The sequence below is a fragment of the Cavia porcellus genome, unplaced genomic scaffold (assembly GCF_034190915.1).
Source record: "Cavia porcellus strain 051 isolate PalLab524CR breed Dunkin Hartley unplaced genomic scaffold, mCavPor4.1 scaffold_5, whole genome shotgun sequence".
NCBI classification, from domain to species: domain Eukaryota; kingdom Metazoa; phylum Chordata; class Mammalia; order Rodentia; family Caviidae; genus Cavia; species Cavia porcellus.
Window position 1 is genome coordinate 26,963,686 of NW_026947488.1, and position 17,543 is coordinate 26,981,228.

The following is a 17,543-nucleotide window of genomic DNA, read 5'->3' on the forward strand; positions in this document are numbered from 1 at the left end:
CAGATTAATTAGTTTGCTGCCCTTAATCTCAGTCTTAGGCAAAAATCTCTGGACATGAGAAAAATGAAGACAAACTTTTTGCCAAGCCATAACACACATCATCTAGAGTCTAACAACAGCCAGCATAGTCCTTGCCACTGGAAACCTCCTGAGCTAGTCTTTACTGGAAGGATTTCTGACAGCCTTCCAGTTTTCTGAGCTCTGACCAGAATAAATAGCCTAAGGTGTTCCAGCACTACTCACTACTCTGTGTGTGTGTGTGTGTGTGTTTGAGATGGGGTCTCATTGTGCAGTTCAGGCTGGCCTTGAGCTCACTTTGTAGCCTAGGCTGGTCTCCAACTTGCAATGACCCTCCTACCTCAGCCTCATTAGTGCTGGGATTACAGAAATGCACACCACACCCAGCTTTCCAGCACTACTCTTTCAGGTATCATCTCTGAATGTTTCCAAACTCTCCCCACAAACCATTTCCAAAGGCTCTTGAACCACATGGTCACACACAGTCACAGCTATAGCCATCCTAATCCTCTGGTACCAAATTTTGTCTTGGCTAATTTTTTTCTCATTGTTGAGATAAAATATGCAATGCCCAAAATTAAGGAAGGAAAGGATTATTTAGCTCACATTTGTGGAGGTTTCACTCTATAATCAGCTGACTCCAAGGCAGGGTGGCTCATGGCAGAGGAGCAACAGTTCATGGTAGTAGAAGACAGCAAAAGAAACAAGAGCAAAAAGGGAGGAGTGTGAGAGAAAATTCTTTCTGTCCCCTATATTATATGGTAGGTAATCCACCCTATGGTGGGTGTAGCACTCATACCATAATCCTAGCATTGAACCATGAATCAATCACATACTCTAGAAACCTGCCCCAGTGACTTCAGGAGACTTTGGAGGTACATCCAGATACAAACCATAGCAGATATTTTACTTAATCTTACTGAGTTTCAATTTCTCTATCTGCAAAGAGGATAAGAATCTCAATGTATGCCTCAGAGGATTATTGAATATGTGAAGATAGCCTTTTAATAAAGCATCCAGCACAGTGTTTGATACATAGCATCAGTCAGGTTAGTGTTAGCCAAAGCTAAATCTCTCTCTATCTGGATTTCTCCTGCCTGTCTGATGTAGTCAGCAGAATGAACTGCTTCGTTCTCACTGATGGTGTCTTTATTTCCTTTTAGCCCTATAGGTTAAGCACTATGCTACATTCTTGGGCGACAAATTAAGGTCTAGATAGACATGTTAAGGATCCTCCAAGGGCTTGCATTCTCCCAGGAGAGACTCATCACTAAATAAGTAGTTATAACAAAGTGGATATAATGACATATTAAAATAGTGCAGGAGTTAGGGAAGCAAACAGGTTTAAGCTGGAGTTAGTGGTGTTAGAGAAGAGAATGGAGGAGGTGACTAGAAGATTGCAGACACTGAGAAGAATATACATGGAGATTCCTAACTCTGAGAGAGGAGTGCACCTCAGAAGACTAAAACAAGTTCAATAAGGCTGGCAAATAGATGTAAAGGGAGATAGAAGCAGACACCAGACCAGGATAGGTCTTGGGAATCATGGTGAGGAGACTAGACAATATCTTTGAGTCAATGGAAAATGAAGAATTTTTGTTTTTATTTTTATTTATTTGCATATTGGGGATTGAATCCATGTCTTTCTTTAATGATTGCTAAGCATGGACTCCATCAGTGAGCTATGTCTCAGTCCAAATGAAGAGTTTTAGATCTGGAAAAGACTTAATCATATCACACTGTAAAAAGATCCCTTGGCTACAGTGTGGGGATGAGGACAGTGAGACAGCAAAAAGAAAAACCAAATAAGAGGCTGCTGCTGAATTCCTGTCATTCTTCTGCTGTGCTCATCCTCATAACAAAAGAAAAGCAAACTCTATAGACTCAGAAGTGTACCAAGGCCATCCCCACCTGCCTTCCGCAGTCCTTTCCAACTTATTTTTTTCAGCATTCACTAGAATTTAGTGATTGATCTGATATAGGGAAATATAAATTCTAGCCAAGCTTGAGCAGGTCCTGATCCGCATATGAAGCTTAGCCTTTCCCACTTCTTAAGCTTATCCAGTTCCTAAACCTGATCAAGTATTCAGCTAGATATTGAATATTTATTTATCTATCATTTCTTAATGTTTATCAAAGCTGAATCTGTAGCCTTAGCGATTGTAATATTCATTTTTGCGCTTTCCATATTTTGGGATAGTTTATGAGTTAAGAATGGTTTTTACTTACTGTCTTAGTTACTTTTTACTCATCACTGAGACAAAATACCTGATGCCAAAAGTTGGAAAAGAAAGGTTTATTACAGTTTTTGGAAGTTTTAGTCCATACTCAGTTGGCTCCAAGACAGGCTGGCATGGCGAGGCGGCAGTTTATGGAGGTTGCAAACAGCAAGGCAGAAACCAGCAAAAGAGCGAGACACACCTTCTTCCTGCCATTACATTACATCCTGACTCCACCCCTAGGCCAGTGTAGCACTCACACTCCCAATCCAAGCGCTAGACAATGAACCAATCACAAATGCACAATGCAAATGCATGAGGCCTGGGGGCCACTGACATAAACCAAGACATTTCATCCCTGGCTCCCAGGACTCATGTACATCTTTTATATAAAAGACATTTAGTCTTTCTCTAAGAGTTGCCAAAGTCTTAATAGTCTTAGTGATTGATCTGATCAGCATTGCTGAACAGTCTAAGTCTCAAGTCTCCTCTAAAATCTATAGCAAACTCTTACCTGTAACCCCCTGTACAAATGAAACAAGTTTAAACATTTCTGAAATGCAAAGACACAAGATAAACATTACCATTCCAAAAGTTACAAACAGGGGAATATAAAGCATTGGAAACAAAGAAAGTCTAACATCCAGCCGGGTGAACATTAAGTCCTAGAGTTGTATGCCCAGCATTTGAAGCAATCTGGTTTCAAGCCCTAAAAGGCTTGGGTGATTCCACCCCCCTGGCACTTTCAGGGATTTCAGCTCCTGCAGCTTTTCTCTTAAATCTTCTCTGCTCACTTTTTGTAGCTTTCCTTAGATCACCAATGTTTGTGGCTTTTCCAAACTTTTGGGGTCTCCATTGCACCTTTGTATCTTTATAAATTACCCTCTCAGGGGCACACTGCTTGGCCTCCCAGATCCTTTGCAATCGAGGTGGAAGCCATTTTACCCTCAGAATTTGTGCATTTTTCTTACACCGAAAATCAGCACCATGCGGATGCCGCCAAGGTTTGCTGCCATCTGGAGCAGTAGCCAGGCTTTTTTCTCTCTTGGCTGTAGGGATCGATTCCCTGGATTGTTGGGCTCTGTGAATCTGATTGTGAAGAAAAGCTTCTCTATGTTGCTGCCATTTTGGAACCTCATGTGTCCTCCGTTGCCATTCTGGAGCATGGTGCTCTGTAGCTTTTTTCTCTGAGCAAATTCTTTCACTTCTGCAGTTTTGAGGCTGCAAAGGTTGGGACCTGCTGCTTTTTGATTTGTTTGTTTTGTTTTTTGTCTTTTTCCTTTTTTTTTTATCAGTACCAGGGATCGAACTCACGACTGCCTGCTTGCAAGGCAGGCGCTTATGCCTCTGAGCTAAATCCCCAGCCCCAACCACAAGCCATTTTCAAAGCCTCTCAAAAAACATGGTCAGGCGTAGTCACAGCAAATGACCCCACTCTCGGTACCAAATTCTGTCTTAGTTACTCTTTACTCATCACTGAGACAAAATACCTGATGCCAAAAGTTGGGAGAGGAAAGGTTTATTTCATACAGTTTTTGGAGGGTTTAGTCCATACTCAGTTGGCTCCAAGACAGGCTGTGGGGCAGCAGTTCATAGCAGCTGCAAACAGCAAGGCAGGAACTGGCAAAAGAGCGAGATATACCTTCTTCCTGCCATTACATTATATCCTGGCTCCACCCCTAGGCCAGTGTAGCACTCACACCTGAAATCCAAGAGCTAGACAACGAACCAATCACAAATGCATAATGCGAATGCATGAGGCCTGGGGGGCCACCAACATAAACCATGACACTTACATTTTTTTTTTTTTTGTGGTGCTGCGAATCAAACAATGCTAGCAAGTATGCTGTGATTGAGCTACATCTCCAGCATTTTTTTTTTTTTACATTTTGAAAGGTTTCTATCGAAAAATATATCCAGTGGACTGAAAATGCTGCTTGGTGGTAGAACACTTCACTACCAGGTGCGAGGCCCTGAGTTTCATTCCTAGGGCCATCAACAAACAGACAAACAAACCAAAAAACTAAAAGCTTTTTTCTGGGTGCAGTTGGGTGGGTTTGTAATCCCAGCATTTAGGAGGCTGAGATGGGTGATCACCATGAGTTCAAGGCCAGGCTGGGTTATACAGTTTAAGGCCGACCTGGACTATATAGGAGACATTTCAAAAAAGAGAAAAAAGAACAACCCCCCCAAACCAAATCCAGCCCAAACCAAACCAAAAAAATCTCTCCAAACTCCAAAATAGACAGACACCATGATGGGTGATCCACACAACCTATCTGGTATCTTAAGAAAAATTTTGCTGGTGTTTGATTAGATTGTAAGACTTGTGAGGGACTGGACTAAACTCATTATGTTTGCTCTCTGGGCATTTATTAACTGATGAAGTACTTAATTATTTCTTTGGGTAGAGATATTAATGACCCTGAGGTAGGAGGATCACAAGTTTGAGCCCAGCCTGGGCAATTTAGTGAGACTCTCTCAAAATGAAAGAATGAAAAATGGGCTGGGGATGTGACTGAGTGAAGAAAAAAAAAAAAAAAACAAAAAAAAACAAAACAAAACAAAACAAAAAAACAACCCTGAGTTCAATCCCCAGTTTAAAAAAAAATGAAAAACAAATGTGATCTGAGACAGATAATTTTTACCATTATCAACCAATATTTATCAGATGTAAGATTCACTTTTACAAAGGGTAATTGTCTAATGAGACAAATATCGGGACTGATCAGTTTTGATAAGGGAAAAATCTGGGCTTACTTTTGCACACCTGTAAACCTAGCACTAAAGAGGCTGAGGCAGGAGGATCATCACAAATTTGAGGCCAGCCCGGGTTACATAGTGAGTTCACGGTCAGCCTGAACTACATTGCCATGACCCTGTCTCACAAAACAACAAACAAACAAGGGAAAAAAATCTGCATTATGAATAGACATCATGTTTTAAAATTTCCTATTATACCATGCTGCTTATAATTCATCTTTTTCTTTTTCTTTTTTCTTTCTTTCTTTTTGAGACAGAGTGTAGCTATGCAGTTCAGGCTGACCTTGAACTTACTGTGTAGCCCAGGCTGGCCTTGAACATGCAGTGATCCTGCCCCAGCTTCCCAAGTGCTGGGGTTTAAAGTGGCTAGAATTCTTAAAGATTCTGTACAATGATACCTGGAATACAAATAAAAATATAATTATTTGAAATTAAAGACAATATTTTATTTACATAAAATTAAAAGATATTTTAAAAATAAAAATATGTATTTTATTTTATGGCTCTGATCTCTTCCAAAAGCCATTTTATATTTAACTCTAATTGTTGCTAAAGAGGTCCTTTTTTTTTTTTTAAATCAGCACTGGGGATCAAACTCATGACCACATGCTTGCAAGGCAGATGCTTATGCCGCTGAGCTAAACACCCAGCCAAGAGGTCCTTTTTTCTTTTCTTTTTTTTTTAATTGGTACCAGGGATTGAACTCACGACCGCCTGCTTGCAAGGCAGGTGCTTATGCTGCTGAGCTAAATCCCCAGCCCCTAAGAGGCCCTTTTTTCAAATAGAGCTCCAGCAACAATGGATATTAATTAGAACAAATCAGAAATGAATCAGTGGATAGTTCGGGGCAGCAGGAGCACTCCGATGAAGGCAGAGACAAGAGATCTGCCAATTATTGGGAAGTAGGATGTGGAGTTATTTATTTCCTTGTGTTTGGGGAAGATCACTGAGACTCAGCAACAGGTCTTGAGGGATGGACTGGGCATGATAGGTTGAATCAGTAATTGAATTCAACATTGCAAATCTCAGGGGCGGTAGGATTCATGAGTGAAGGGAGAAAGCTCTGTGCACATGGGGTTGGATATCTACAGTTTGGCTGTAGTCCCAGTTCACTGCTTTGCCATCAGAACAACTATCAACCTAACAAATACTAGTCACTGGACAGGGGGCAGGGAGGAAAGTCATCAGGTCAAATTCCCAGATTAATTTGGGGGCACATAGTGAATCCTAGGGCTTAATTTCAAAAAAGAAAAATGTTCTGTGGGAAACAGTGAAGTCTCAGGGCAATTAATCTTATCTGGGGATTGGGAGAAGGTTAAGAAACTATATACCTGATACCAATTCTGAGCTGAGGTATGTGTATTTTATTTTATTTTTTATTGTTTTGAGACAAGGTCTCACTCTACTTCAGGGTGGCCTTGACCTCATTACGTAGCCCAGGGTGGCCTCAAACTTGCAGCATTTCTCCTGCTTCAGCCTCCCAAGCGCTGGGATTACAGGCATGTGCCACCACGCTTGGCTATGGTATGTGTATTTTAAATATAATACAGATCCATGATGCTTAGTTACATTAGGACTCAGGGTTAGAATATTTTAAATTTCAGAATTTTGTGAATTAAAAATGTGATACCTATGTATTATGTTAAACCACATGTAATGGATCTAGGAAAAATACTGATGCCTCCACAGCAAAATGCATGAATATTCGTAATAAATAGGATAAATAAAGACTTAATTGATTTCTATCAATTCAGGAAAGGTTTTGTTGCCGTATGGCTTTTGGTAAATTCAGAGCTTGCTGCCAAATGAACTATATAAAGCAGTGGGGAGTGGGGTAGGGCTTATGGTTTTCAGAGTTTTTGTGTAATTACAGGCAAACCAACTCACTGCTATTAATCCAGATTAATAATTCTGAAAGCAATGACTATGTAATGGTTTCCAAGAGTAATTTATCTTTCTACTTGGTAGTGGTGAAAACTGATCTTTGATCTGTGATCTTCTTGATGACAGTTCTTCTTCTTAAACTCATCATCTGATTTAAGTTGGTACTTACAATTTAAGATGAATTTCTTTTCAACTTGGTGGGATTCAAAGAATCCAGGAAAGGGAGTCAGATCACGTAGATGAATCTACCATTTAAACAACTGTGTGACCTTCTACTTTTTTAATCTATAAAACGAAGGGATTGAACTACATGATTCAGTATGGAGTATGACGGACAAAGTAGAAACTTAATAAAGCCTTGTTTAATGAATGAAAGACTCAAGGACTTTGTTATTCTAAAATTGTGTAGATTTTGTCCAAGTCCGCTCAGGCTTCTTTAACAAAAAACCTAGAGCAGGAGGCTTATTGATAAGCAACAGTTCAGGAGGTTGGGGAGTCTGTGATCAAAGTGCAAACCCACTTCCTCCTGTATAGGTGTCTTCCTACTCTAACCCCCTTAGGCAGAAGGGATCTTTTTATTAAGGGCATTTCTATATAATCCCATTCATAAGGGCTCTGCCTCCAGGACCTAGTTACTTTCCGAAGCCTCCTAATGACATCATTTTTTTTTTTTAGATTATTTATTTTGAGATAAGATCTTCCTATGTAGCCCAGGCTGGCCCTAAATTCACTTCATAGCCAATCTAACCTTGCACTTTTGATCCTCCTGTTTCAGCCTTCTGAGTACTAGAAATTACAGGTGTGCATAATATCACTGCTTTGGAGTTTAGTATTTCAGGGTGCGAATTCAGGAGTCTATGGCAAATCCTTAATTTCTGATTTTGATTTTTCAGTCACTGTCAAGTTGGGGCAAGTTAAACAGTTATTATTCAAAGAAAGATTTTATGACGGTCACTAATATTGTATAAAATAAGAGTTGAGAGATTTTCAAATATATGAATGTGAATGACTCTGATAAAGGCCTGGAAAAGAAGGCATGGAGAGTTGTGGCTAAACGCAGTAGGCTTATGTTCCCCAAGAGTTTTGCTGATGTGCATATATGTGTGTGAATGCACATATGAATGCTACCATGTCAGCTTGCTGGTGGAAGAAATATGGTAGATAACAGTGTCCAGATCATCTTTGAGTAGTACCTCAAAGGCACTGACTATACATCCAAGTCACCTCCTTAAGTCTACCATTGAGAATAGCTTGATATCCTGATCTCTTAGGGGCTTTGGACCATAAAGCAAATGAAAGGATTACAATTTCCCAAGGATGGAGGATCACTAATCACTATTGGGGTGGAGGTGTAGTGAGAGATCAGAACTGAAGGAGTGAAAGTAGCAGAATCTTCTTGAAAACAGTGAATAGTGTCAGCTACAGACCATTCTGGGTGTAGTCAGACTGTCATGGGCTTTGCTAGTGGCATCAGTGAGGGCAGCTAGGGTGTCGGCAAAGCCAGCAATCTGGCACAGAAGGACAAGTGACCAGACTTGGTTGGTTATAATGGTGGTTTCCACTAGCCCTCCTATGTATTGATGCTCAGTGATCAGCAGATATCGTGAAGCATATCTGTCTATGTGGGGAAGAGTGGGCAGAAGCCGAGAAGTGTTCAGCTAGGGCCGACATAAAGGAGCAGCTGCTCATACTTCAGCAGACTCATGTAGGTTAGTGGTGATGAGGCAGGTTAGTCTTTGGAACAAAGCATACACTTGGGAAGAAAGGCAAGTGATAGCAAGAGAGAGTTTAATCTTGAAGATGTCTACAAAACTTAGTGCACATGTTATTCTTCAGTGGAGAGGTTCTATAGCTTTTTCTGGATCCATAATTGTGTCTCTGGCCCCTCGAAGCTTATAGTGACTCAGCTTCTAGCCACTCAGAGCTAAAATGGAAACATCTCTTTGTACACTTGTTTCTACAACTTCAGTGGGGTTCATCCAGTATTACAGACACATGAGTGCAGGGATAGTGTTGGTTTTCTTCTTGTAGACAGTAGTTCAGTTTCTATAGTGAGGAGTGTCATATGTTAGACCAGGTGCTGATTTAGAAGATAAGAAATAATAACATGGAAACAAGATGAAGAATATAAACATTGTGATCCCTGATTATGAACAAAATATATCAAAAAATTCTAAAATATGTGTTTACTTGTAAATGTAAAGAAAAATATGTGGAGGGATACCTGTTAAAAATTTTAATAGTGATTGTTTCTTAGGAATGGAATTAAAGTTAGGAGGTAGAGACATTCACTTTTTATTTTATGTAGTTTGCTATTTGAATTTTTTATAAACATAATATTACTTTGCATTAAAAATGGATGATAGAAATAAAATACTAGATGCTACTTGACATTCTCAAGTGTTTAAATGTTTTACAGAGCATAGTAACCTTTAAAGAAATAATCCTCAGATTTTGATAACATTTACCTTTAGCTTATTTATTTTGGCAGTGCTGGGGATTGAACCCAGAGCCTTGCGCATGCTAGGTAAGTGCTCAATAACTGAGCTACACCCCTGTGCCTTAAAATGTTTTTTTCTCTTAACATATTGATCATCAGACCCCATTTCTTTACAGTACTTCATGATGCTTTTAAAGTGTGGAGTAGTGACTCTAGTTCTTTTACCTTTTCCCAGTTTAGAAAAGTGACTTGCTTAGGGATGTTTTATTTCTGAATGTACCTTTGACTCATTTATTTCACTTTTTCCTGAGGAAATTGCGTTTTCATTTCCATGGCTTTTGTCTGGCAGAGAAAGAAGTTTTGCAGTAGTTCTGAGTCATAGTTTTCCTTCTTTTCTTGATTCTGGTATTCGGTGGGCTTATTTATTTTTTGCTTTGGAACGATCCTGTTGGGCGTCGGGACCCCATGGACTGTCTTGTACCGTCTCCTCATCTTAGTAACATGGCCAGCTGAATCCCTCTGTTTCCTGACTGCTAATCTGGATCTCAGTCTCACCACAGGAAGGTGCAGAGGCATCTGGCTTTTCATTTTCTTTCTTTTTTGCTGCATGTTTAAGGTGAGTTTTCATCTCTGCTGATGATTTGTCTGCCCTCGGGTTGGTCCAGAGGCTTACCAAGGGACTTCTGCTGCTGTTATTAAGTTGACAATGGTGGCAGCCATACATCAGTCTTTAATAAAAAGTTAGTATTTGATTGGAAAGCAAAATTTTCTCATCCCTTCAACAGAAACTATGCAAAGGAAACTGAAACCATGAGGACACTGAAAGAAACCATGCTTTGAATGAACATGTAAACAGAATTGGCTTCCACAAGAAAGCGTTGTCTGCGGTCCAAGGAAGAGCAACAGAAGAAACCTCCTCCTCTCTATCACCCAGTTTGTAACTTATACCTAAATTATTGGAACCTGTAAAAATGAAAATGCAGGACTGCTCGCCAAAAATTTATTAATTCAAGAAGGTGACAAGAGAGCATTAAACCCCGTTTAAGGCTTTTTAAACTTGCGGCCCTCGTGGCAAGTTGCTCACTGATGAAGCCACCTCTGGTTATAAGAGTGACAAAACTGACACTGATAATGTTCCGTGGTTGCTAAGAAGTTTGTAGACAGGGAGAAACTAAATGATTCTTAGTAAAGTTTCATCAGGAAGCTACAGATGGTGAGAGTACTTACAGACATCATGTGCGGTTGTGTGGCTGTCTAACCAGGGGTCCAGTCATCAGACACCCTAATGGAGCAAGGGAAGAAGAATGGACCAGTATCTGGCAACTGGGTTCTTAATCCAGCCTTGCTACTAACTCACTGGACCACTTCCAGCAGCTCAGTTTCTCTCAGTGAGCATTTTCTTTTTACATTTAGGAAAAAGGATTTGGATTAGATTTTAAAATTCTTTTCTAACTCTGATTCATTGTAAATCTAAAAAGCATATTCCATTCAGAGAAGCTGCAACACACTTTGATGAGTGTTTCTTCTGATAGCAAGGATTTGTCCTCTGAGAATGTCTGATATCTGAAAATAGACAATGATTTGCAGCCAACTCTGATAATCTAATTGGTAAAAACTGAGGTGTGTCTAAATGATGGGCATTATAATTTAGACATGACTTTAATTTGTGGCTTTAATTAATGACTTTAAAAATGACCAGAATTGTGACAGACAATTGAATGTTTTTTCTCAAAGTTGCAAGCTTGAGAGGCCACAAATTTATTTTAATGTTGTGAGTTGCTTAAAATATGTTTGAATTCTAGACACGCTTTCAGAGAGAATTTAAGAGTTATAAAGGGCCAGGGATATGGCTCAGCAGGACAAATGCCTGCCTGGCAATTGCAGGGTCGTGGGTTCGATCCCTGGTACACACACACACACACACACACACACACACACACACACACACACAAAACGTCATACAAGAAACAGCATGGTGGTTCATTCCTGTGATTCCAGCACGCTTAGGAGACTAAGGCAGGAGGATCATTGACTCTGAAGCCAGTTTACGTTACATAGCAAGTTTGAAACAGCCAGAACTACGTAGTAAGACATTGTCAAGAAAAAAAAAAGTCACACAAAAGAGTTATATATAATAAAATTTTTTTCTTTCCTCTTTTTTTGGAGACAAGTCTCACTACATAATCCAGGCTAGGTAGCCCAGCCTGATCTTGAACTCACTGTGTAGCCAAGATTAGCCTCAAATTTACTGTCTTCCTGTGCCAGGTTTCCAAGTGCTGGAATTACAGGTATTTACTACAATGCCCAGCTACAACTTTTGTATTGAGATGAAAGCCTATTTTGTGGACCATATATGCACCCTTAAATTGAGGGCCATATGAAATACATATCAATTTAAATTAGTCTTTTCTAAAAAATAAACTAGTAGAGGGATATGTAAATGTTAAACTCAGATTTTAGAATTAAAGGAAGGAGAATAAAACAGGCAGAAAAGAAGAGAGGAGAAAGATAAGTAGAGAGAAGGGCTGGGGATTTAGCTCAGCAGCATAAGTGTCTGCCTTGCAAGTGCAGAGTTGTGAGTTCAATCCCTAGTACCGATTGAAAAAAAAAAAAGGTAAGTACAGAGGAAAAGATAAAAATTAGAAGATGATGGGAATTGGGGGAGTTTCTTGGTAAAAGAACTTTTCTTTTTCTTTTTTTTTTTTCTTTTTGGTCTTTTTGAGACAGGGTCTCACTGTGCAGTTCAGGCTGGCCTTGAACTCACTTTGTAGATGGCTTTGGTGATCCTCTTCATTTAGTGATCTTCCTGCTTCTGTCTCCCAAGTGCTACGATTATAGGTGTGTAATATAATGCCTCGTGTAAGGGAATTTCAAATTTATCTACTTTTTGTGTGTATGTGTGTGTGTGTGTGTGTGTGTGTGTGTGTGGCACTGAGGATTGAACCTAGAGCCTTCTCACTGAGTTGTATCCCTAGCCCTGGTTTCTTTTATTAGCATATATTTCTAATACATAACAATAATTACATTCATCTTGGTCTAACTCTTTTTATTTTTTATTTTGAGACAAAGCCTTGCTAAGTTGCCCTAGCTGGGCTTGGATTTCTTTCTTTCTTTCTTTTTTTTTTTATCAGTACCGGAGATCAAACTCATGAACGCACGCTTGCAAGGCAGGCACTTATGCCTGCTGAGCTAAATCCCCAGCCCTAGGCTTGAATTTTTGATTTTTCTCAGCCTCCCATAATGCAGAGATTACAGGTGTGCATCCCCACACCCAGCTTGCATTTTTTTAAAAAATAAAAAGTAAAACAAATATAATAATAAATAAACAATTCTGAGTGAAGGTAAAACTTTCTATATTTAAAAACATTTTCAAATTTGAAAAAAGAAAAGGTAAGTTGTACTCTGATCTGCTCTGTTTTTAGAAGATTTGTGCCCTTTGAAATGCTGACTAGGGGTTCAGATCTCCTATGTCTTTAGGTATTCCAAGAGTAAGGGGATTACTTACGCCAAGCTGAGATGGATTTTCTAATTCTTCGTTCTGTTCAATCAGAATAAAAGTTGACTTCCTCCCCTGCAAGAGGATTTGTGACTCCCTTACTGTTGCTCACTCCTAAGTGGACTCTAACTTGCCCAGGTTAGAGCAGGAATAAAGGGAGGAAAATCAAACTAGAGCAGCATCAGAATCAGCTGTTGTCTCTGGGCCCAGCTTGACCCCAGCATAACTCCCCACAAACATGGGAGGAATAGGGAACAGATAAGGGCCGAATAGTGAACTTGTAACTTCCAGTTTGCAAATAAGGCTTTTTTGTAAAGCCTTGTCAAAAATGCCACGGCTGTTTGCCATCGCCCTCTCTAAAACCTGTCTTTCCTTTTTTTTTTTTTTTTTTTTTTTTTTTTGGTCTTTTTTCTTTTTACCGGTACCAGGGATTGAACTCACAACTGCCTGCTTGCAAGGCAGGTGCTTATGCCACTGAGCTAAATCTCCAGCCCCAAACCTGTCTTTCTTAGGAACCAGCTTAAGATCTACCTCTTTCAAACTCATTTTTCTCTAGCCTACTTCTGGGTTCTAGTCTTCTTCCTGAGAAGAAGCCCCCTGCCTGAGGACTGCAAGGAGAGGAATAACTACCCTGCCTGGATTGTCATTTCTTGAAGTTTCTGTGGAAAGCCTGTCTTCCAGATCCCTCTATCTGAAGATTCTGGTCATTATTGACCAAGGTCAATAATATCTCCAGTTGAGGTTTTTCTTCAGGGAGTTTTTCTCTGATCTGAATTCCATAGGAGGGTAGAAGGCAAAGTTGTTATAAAATAGGATTTAAGTCATATTCTGCCTTGTCAACCTTCCCTTGATTAGCCACATCCACAGCATGGATTAGGGACCACTAAGGTAATGGTACAAATGATCTCAGACACGGTTAAGTTGGTAACTGTTAGTATAATAATTCATTTTTCTATCTAAAAGTAGAGCTCTGAGGAGAAGAGAAGGAGGAGGAGGAAGGACTCATAGAATTTTGGGGCATGGAGTTAGGAGGGCAAATTCTAATGAAGCTGGGTGGGGAATACAAAAGGGAATGAGAAGCCAGGGGTGGTGGTATATGTCTGAAACCCCAGCACTTGGGAGGCTGAGGCAGGAGAATGGACTTGAGTTCAGGGTCAGCCTGGGCTACATAGTGAGTTCAAGGCCAGTCTGAACTGCATGGTGAAACCCAATCTCAAAAACAAAAAAACACCCCCCACCCCGCCCTTGAAAAAGAAACAAGGGACCGATGGAAAGGATCTGGAGAAGCCCTGTTCATACACTGGCTCCTTTCTCGAGACTCTCTCCTTGTGAGTGGAACTCAAAAAAGGCACTTCTGGGACAGTGCAACATTCTGAGGGATCTTTTAATCATCTTCAGTCATGACTGGTGGGGAAAACAGAAAAATAAGGCCAACTGAGCATGAGGAATTCATCAACATGTGAGGTTGACAAATGTATTTATTTTGCTACATCTGAATCCCAACTTCTGAGGTTGTTCTTGCTCTCTGTCTCTGGTTAGACCAGTCCTGGAGGTTTAAAATCCCTCTTGAACCACTAAGCAAAAGCTTACAGCTACCCTAGGCTGAGCCAGCATCGCTGGACAAATGAATATCACTTAATTGCCATCTCTGCCTTCGTTTTATGCCATCTGTTCCCCATGGAAGGTTTTTTTCAGAAATACAATTCAAGTCACATTACTCTCTGATTAAAACTATTGTTCTTGAAACAAAATTCACATTTCCTACAAGGTCTTGTTACCTCTCTGATCTAATTTGACAGACTCTCCTAAATCATTGCATTTTAGACATATTATACTCCTGACTATAGAATGTGCCCAATTCTTTCCTACCCCAAGGCTTTTACATTGCCATTCCCTTGACCTGAAATATTCTTTGTTTGGTCTTCAGCTTGATTCTCTTAGCTCTACAGACATCTGAATCATTGGCAAACTTTGGGCACAAATATCACTTTCTTCTACCTATCTATCCTTTCTCTCTCTCTCTCTTTCTGTTTCTTCTTCTTTCCTTCTTTCCCTTTCTGTCTTCTCTCCTTTCTCTCTCTTTCTCTCTTTTCCAACGGTTGAAACTTGGACCTTCACACTGAGCTACAAACTCAACCCTTTTTATTTTTTAATTTCTGTGATAGAGTCTCATTAAATCCTAGTTTGCTCAGGTTGGGCTTAAACTTGTGATTCTCCTGCCTCAACCAACCAGAGTGTAGGGATTATGGGTGCACACCAGCACACCCAGGTTTCATCCTGTTTCTTTATATCATGTTTCATAGTTACTTCTATTTATCTTTTTTATTGGTTTTCTTTCCCTTGTAGAATCTAAACTCTACAGGGATCAGTGCCTGGCTGTCAAATTAATTTTGCCACTTCTAATACCAAGCCATGCGTGGCACAAAACAGGCAATCAAGTGTTTGCCAAAAGAATGGGCAGAGAGAAAAGAAAACCAACAACAGAAAAATTCTGATTTGTTGGTTCCTTCTAGTCAGAGGCAAGTCACAAATCAGACTGGAAATGATTCAATGTCCTTTCCCTCAACTTCGTGGTATTCTGTTGAGGCTTGGAAGCCCCTCCGTCAGTTATGCTAGGATAGGCTGCGGATTCTGGCTTCTTTTGATATTTTTGCTCTTGTCTTTGACCAAAAAAAATTAAATATCCAATGTGTGTATAAAAACAATTGGCAAGGGGGTTCTGGTGGGGCCATGAAAGTCAGAGCTTTAGGCTGGGGATATAGTCCAGTGGCACAGCGCCTGCCTGGCAAGCATGAGGTCCAGAGTTTGATTTCTGGTATCAAAAAAAAAAAAAAAAAAAAAAGAAAGCCAGGGCTTTAACTAAAGGAGGCCTTAGAGATGGATCATCTTATTTAAGATACTTACAGCTGACTATGCATCTCAGGTATCAGGAACTCTGTTTCTCCCATCAAGATATAATTTTGTGTACAGTTAAATGAACAAGTTTTATGTATCTGACTTGATGATTTAGCATCTCTCGCCAGCATACACAACATAGTATTTCTTCATTCTTTTTGGGGCTTTGTGATCATTAATCCTGGCATGTCAGCTTCACTGAATTTAGAAACACTTAGCAGACTAGTTGAGCACACTCCTGGATACGCCAGGGCGGGTCATGGAGGATATCATGGAGGCCTTGGGTATCAGTCCCCTGCCTGTTACTCTCTGGTGTTGTTCCCCAGCTCTGCCTCCCAGCCACTGTGAACCAAGCAGTTTTGTTCAGCCATCAGTATTTCCACACTGATGTTCCTGCGCTGGTGCCAACTGAGTATGGACTGGATTTCCCCAAACTGTGAGCTAAAGTAAACCTTTCTTCATTTAAGGTATGCGAGTCAAGCATTGTATTCAGCAGTGGGAAAGCTGACTAGCTCTGGAGAATGAATCTAGTGTCTCACACATGCTCATTACATGCTCCACCACTAAGCTGTATCTTCAGCCCAGAACATTTCTTTCACTCTTCAAAGTTTTCTTGTCTCTCTTTCTAGTTCATATCTATTTCTATCCCCAGAGGTAAACCCTGTTCTGATGCCTACCATAAGATTAGTTTTCCTGATTCCTGAATCAGGAAGTCACACCGCACAAGTTTGCATCTGACTTCTTTTCACTCAGTGTTTTTCAAAGATACTTGTTGCATGTATAAATAGTTTTTGTAAAATTATTGTTGGTATCCTATTGTAAATATACCACATTTGTTTTTCTATTAGGAATTTATAAACCCTGCAGCCTGGCCTAAACCACTGAATCTGAATCTCTGGGGATGGACACTAGATTTTTTTTTTTCAGTGCTAGGGGTCAAACTTACGTCTTCATGAATGCTGGACAAGTGCTGTATCCCTAAACTACATCCTCAGTCTAGGAGACTTCTTTTTTTTTTGTACCAGGAATCAAACTCACGACCTTGCATTTGCCACTTAGGTGCTTATGCCACTGAGCTAACTCCTCAGCCCTAGGAGACATTTTTAATAGAATTCCAGGGATTTTGATGTGTAAGAAACACTGATTTGGTCCACCCACTCTGTTTCTACAGATTAGAAACTGAGGTCCAGAATAGGAAAGGGCTTTCTCAAGCAGGCGCTTCCGAATCCTGACTCAAACCTCTTCCACGTCACTACTCTTTCCATGCTCACTATTTAGTCACAGAATTAGGGACATGAATCAAAGTAGCTTCCATTTACTGAGTATATGCTATGTGGCAGGTTCTGGTCTAGGCATATTATGTACATTTAATCCTCTTAACAAGCTATGTATCTCAGAGGAGGAAACTGAAACCCCGTAAACAATGTCACAGAATTACTGAGTGGCCAAGAAAGTGTCAGTCCCAGGCCTAAACAACTTCAGAGTCACACGAAAGGTTCAATTCTTTTCCTGAAGCGAAAAGAAAGAACTATACAGTTCTTCATTTGCCAGCATGGCCAGTCCAATTCACTATGGAAGAAACTGTTTTAAAAACCCAATAGTATTTATTCCACTTCCTAAGACCTAGTTTCAGAACTTCTTTAACTTTTATAACACAGTAAAAGTGGTCGGCTGTCAAGATAACTAAAGATGTACCAGTAAGGGGAGGGTAATGTGTTTATTCAATCACTAGCTGTTTCCTTTGCTGACAAGTCTCTTCCCAAGGGCCAAGACTGCAAATTCTTCCCGTAGGGCTGTTAGGGATGGCTCTCCACATCTGGGATGCAAA

At 40.1% G+C, this 17,543-nt stretch overlaps 1 protein-coding gene across 2 annotated transcripts in view; it reads right to left on the reverse strand.

Moving 5' to 3' along the window:
* The window catches only part of Asip (agouti signaling protein), a 33,447-nt gene that overhangs the window by 11,868 nt on the left and 4,036 nt on the right, over positions 1–17,543 (reverse strand). Inside the window, exon 1 of one of the 2 annotated variants that reach the window (XM_063248492.1) lies at positions 625–716. The exons of the other annotated variant lie outside the window; for it this stretch is intronic. Within the exon in view, the coding sequence (XP_063104562.1) occupies positions 625–698 (74 nt within the window). The 5' untranslated portion in view covers positions 699–716. Of the gene's footprint in view, positions 1–624; positions 717–17,543 lie in introns of those variants that run through there. 2 annotated transcript variants of the gene reach the window in all.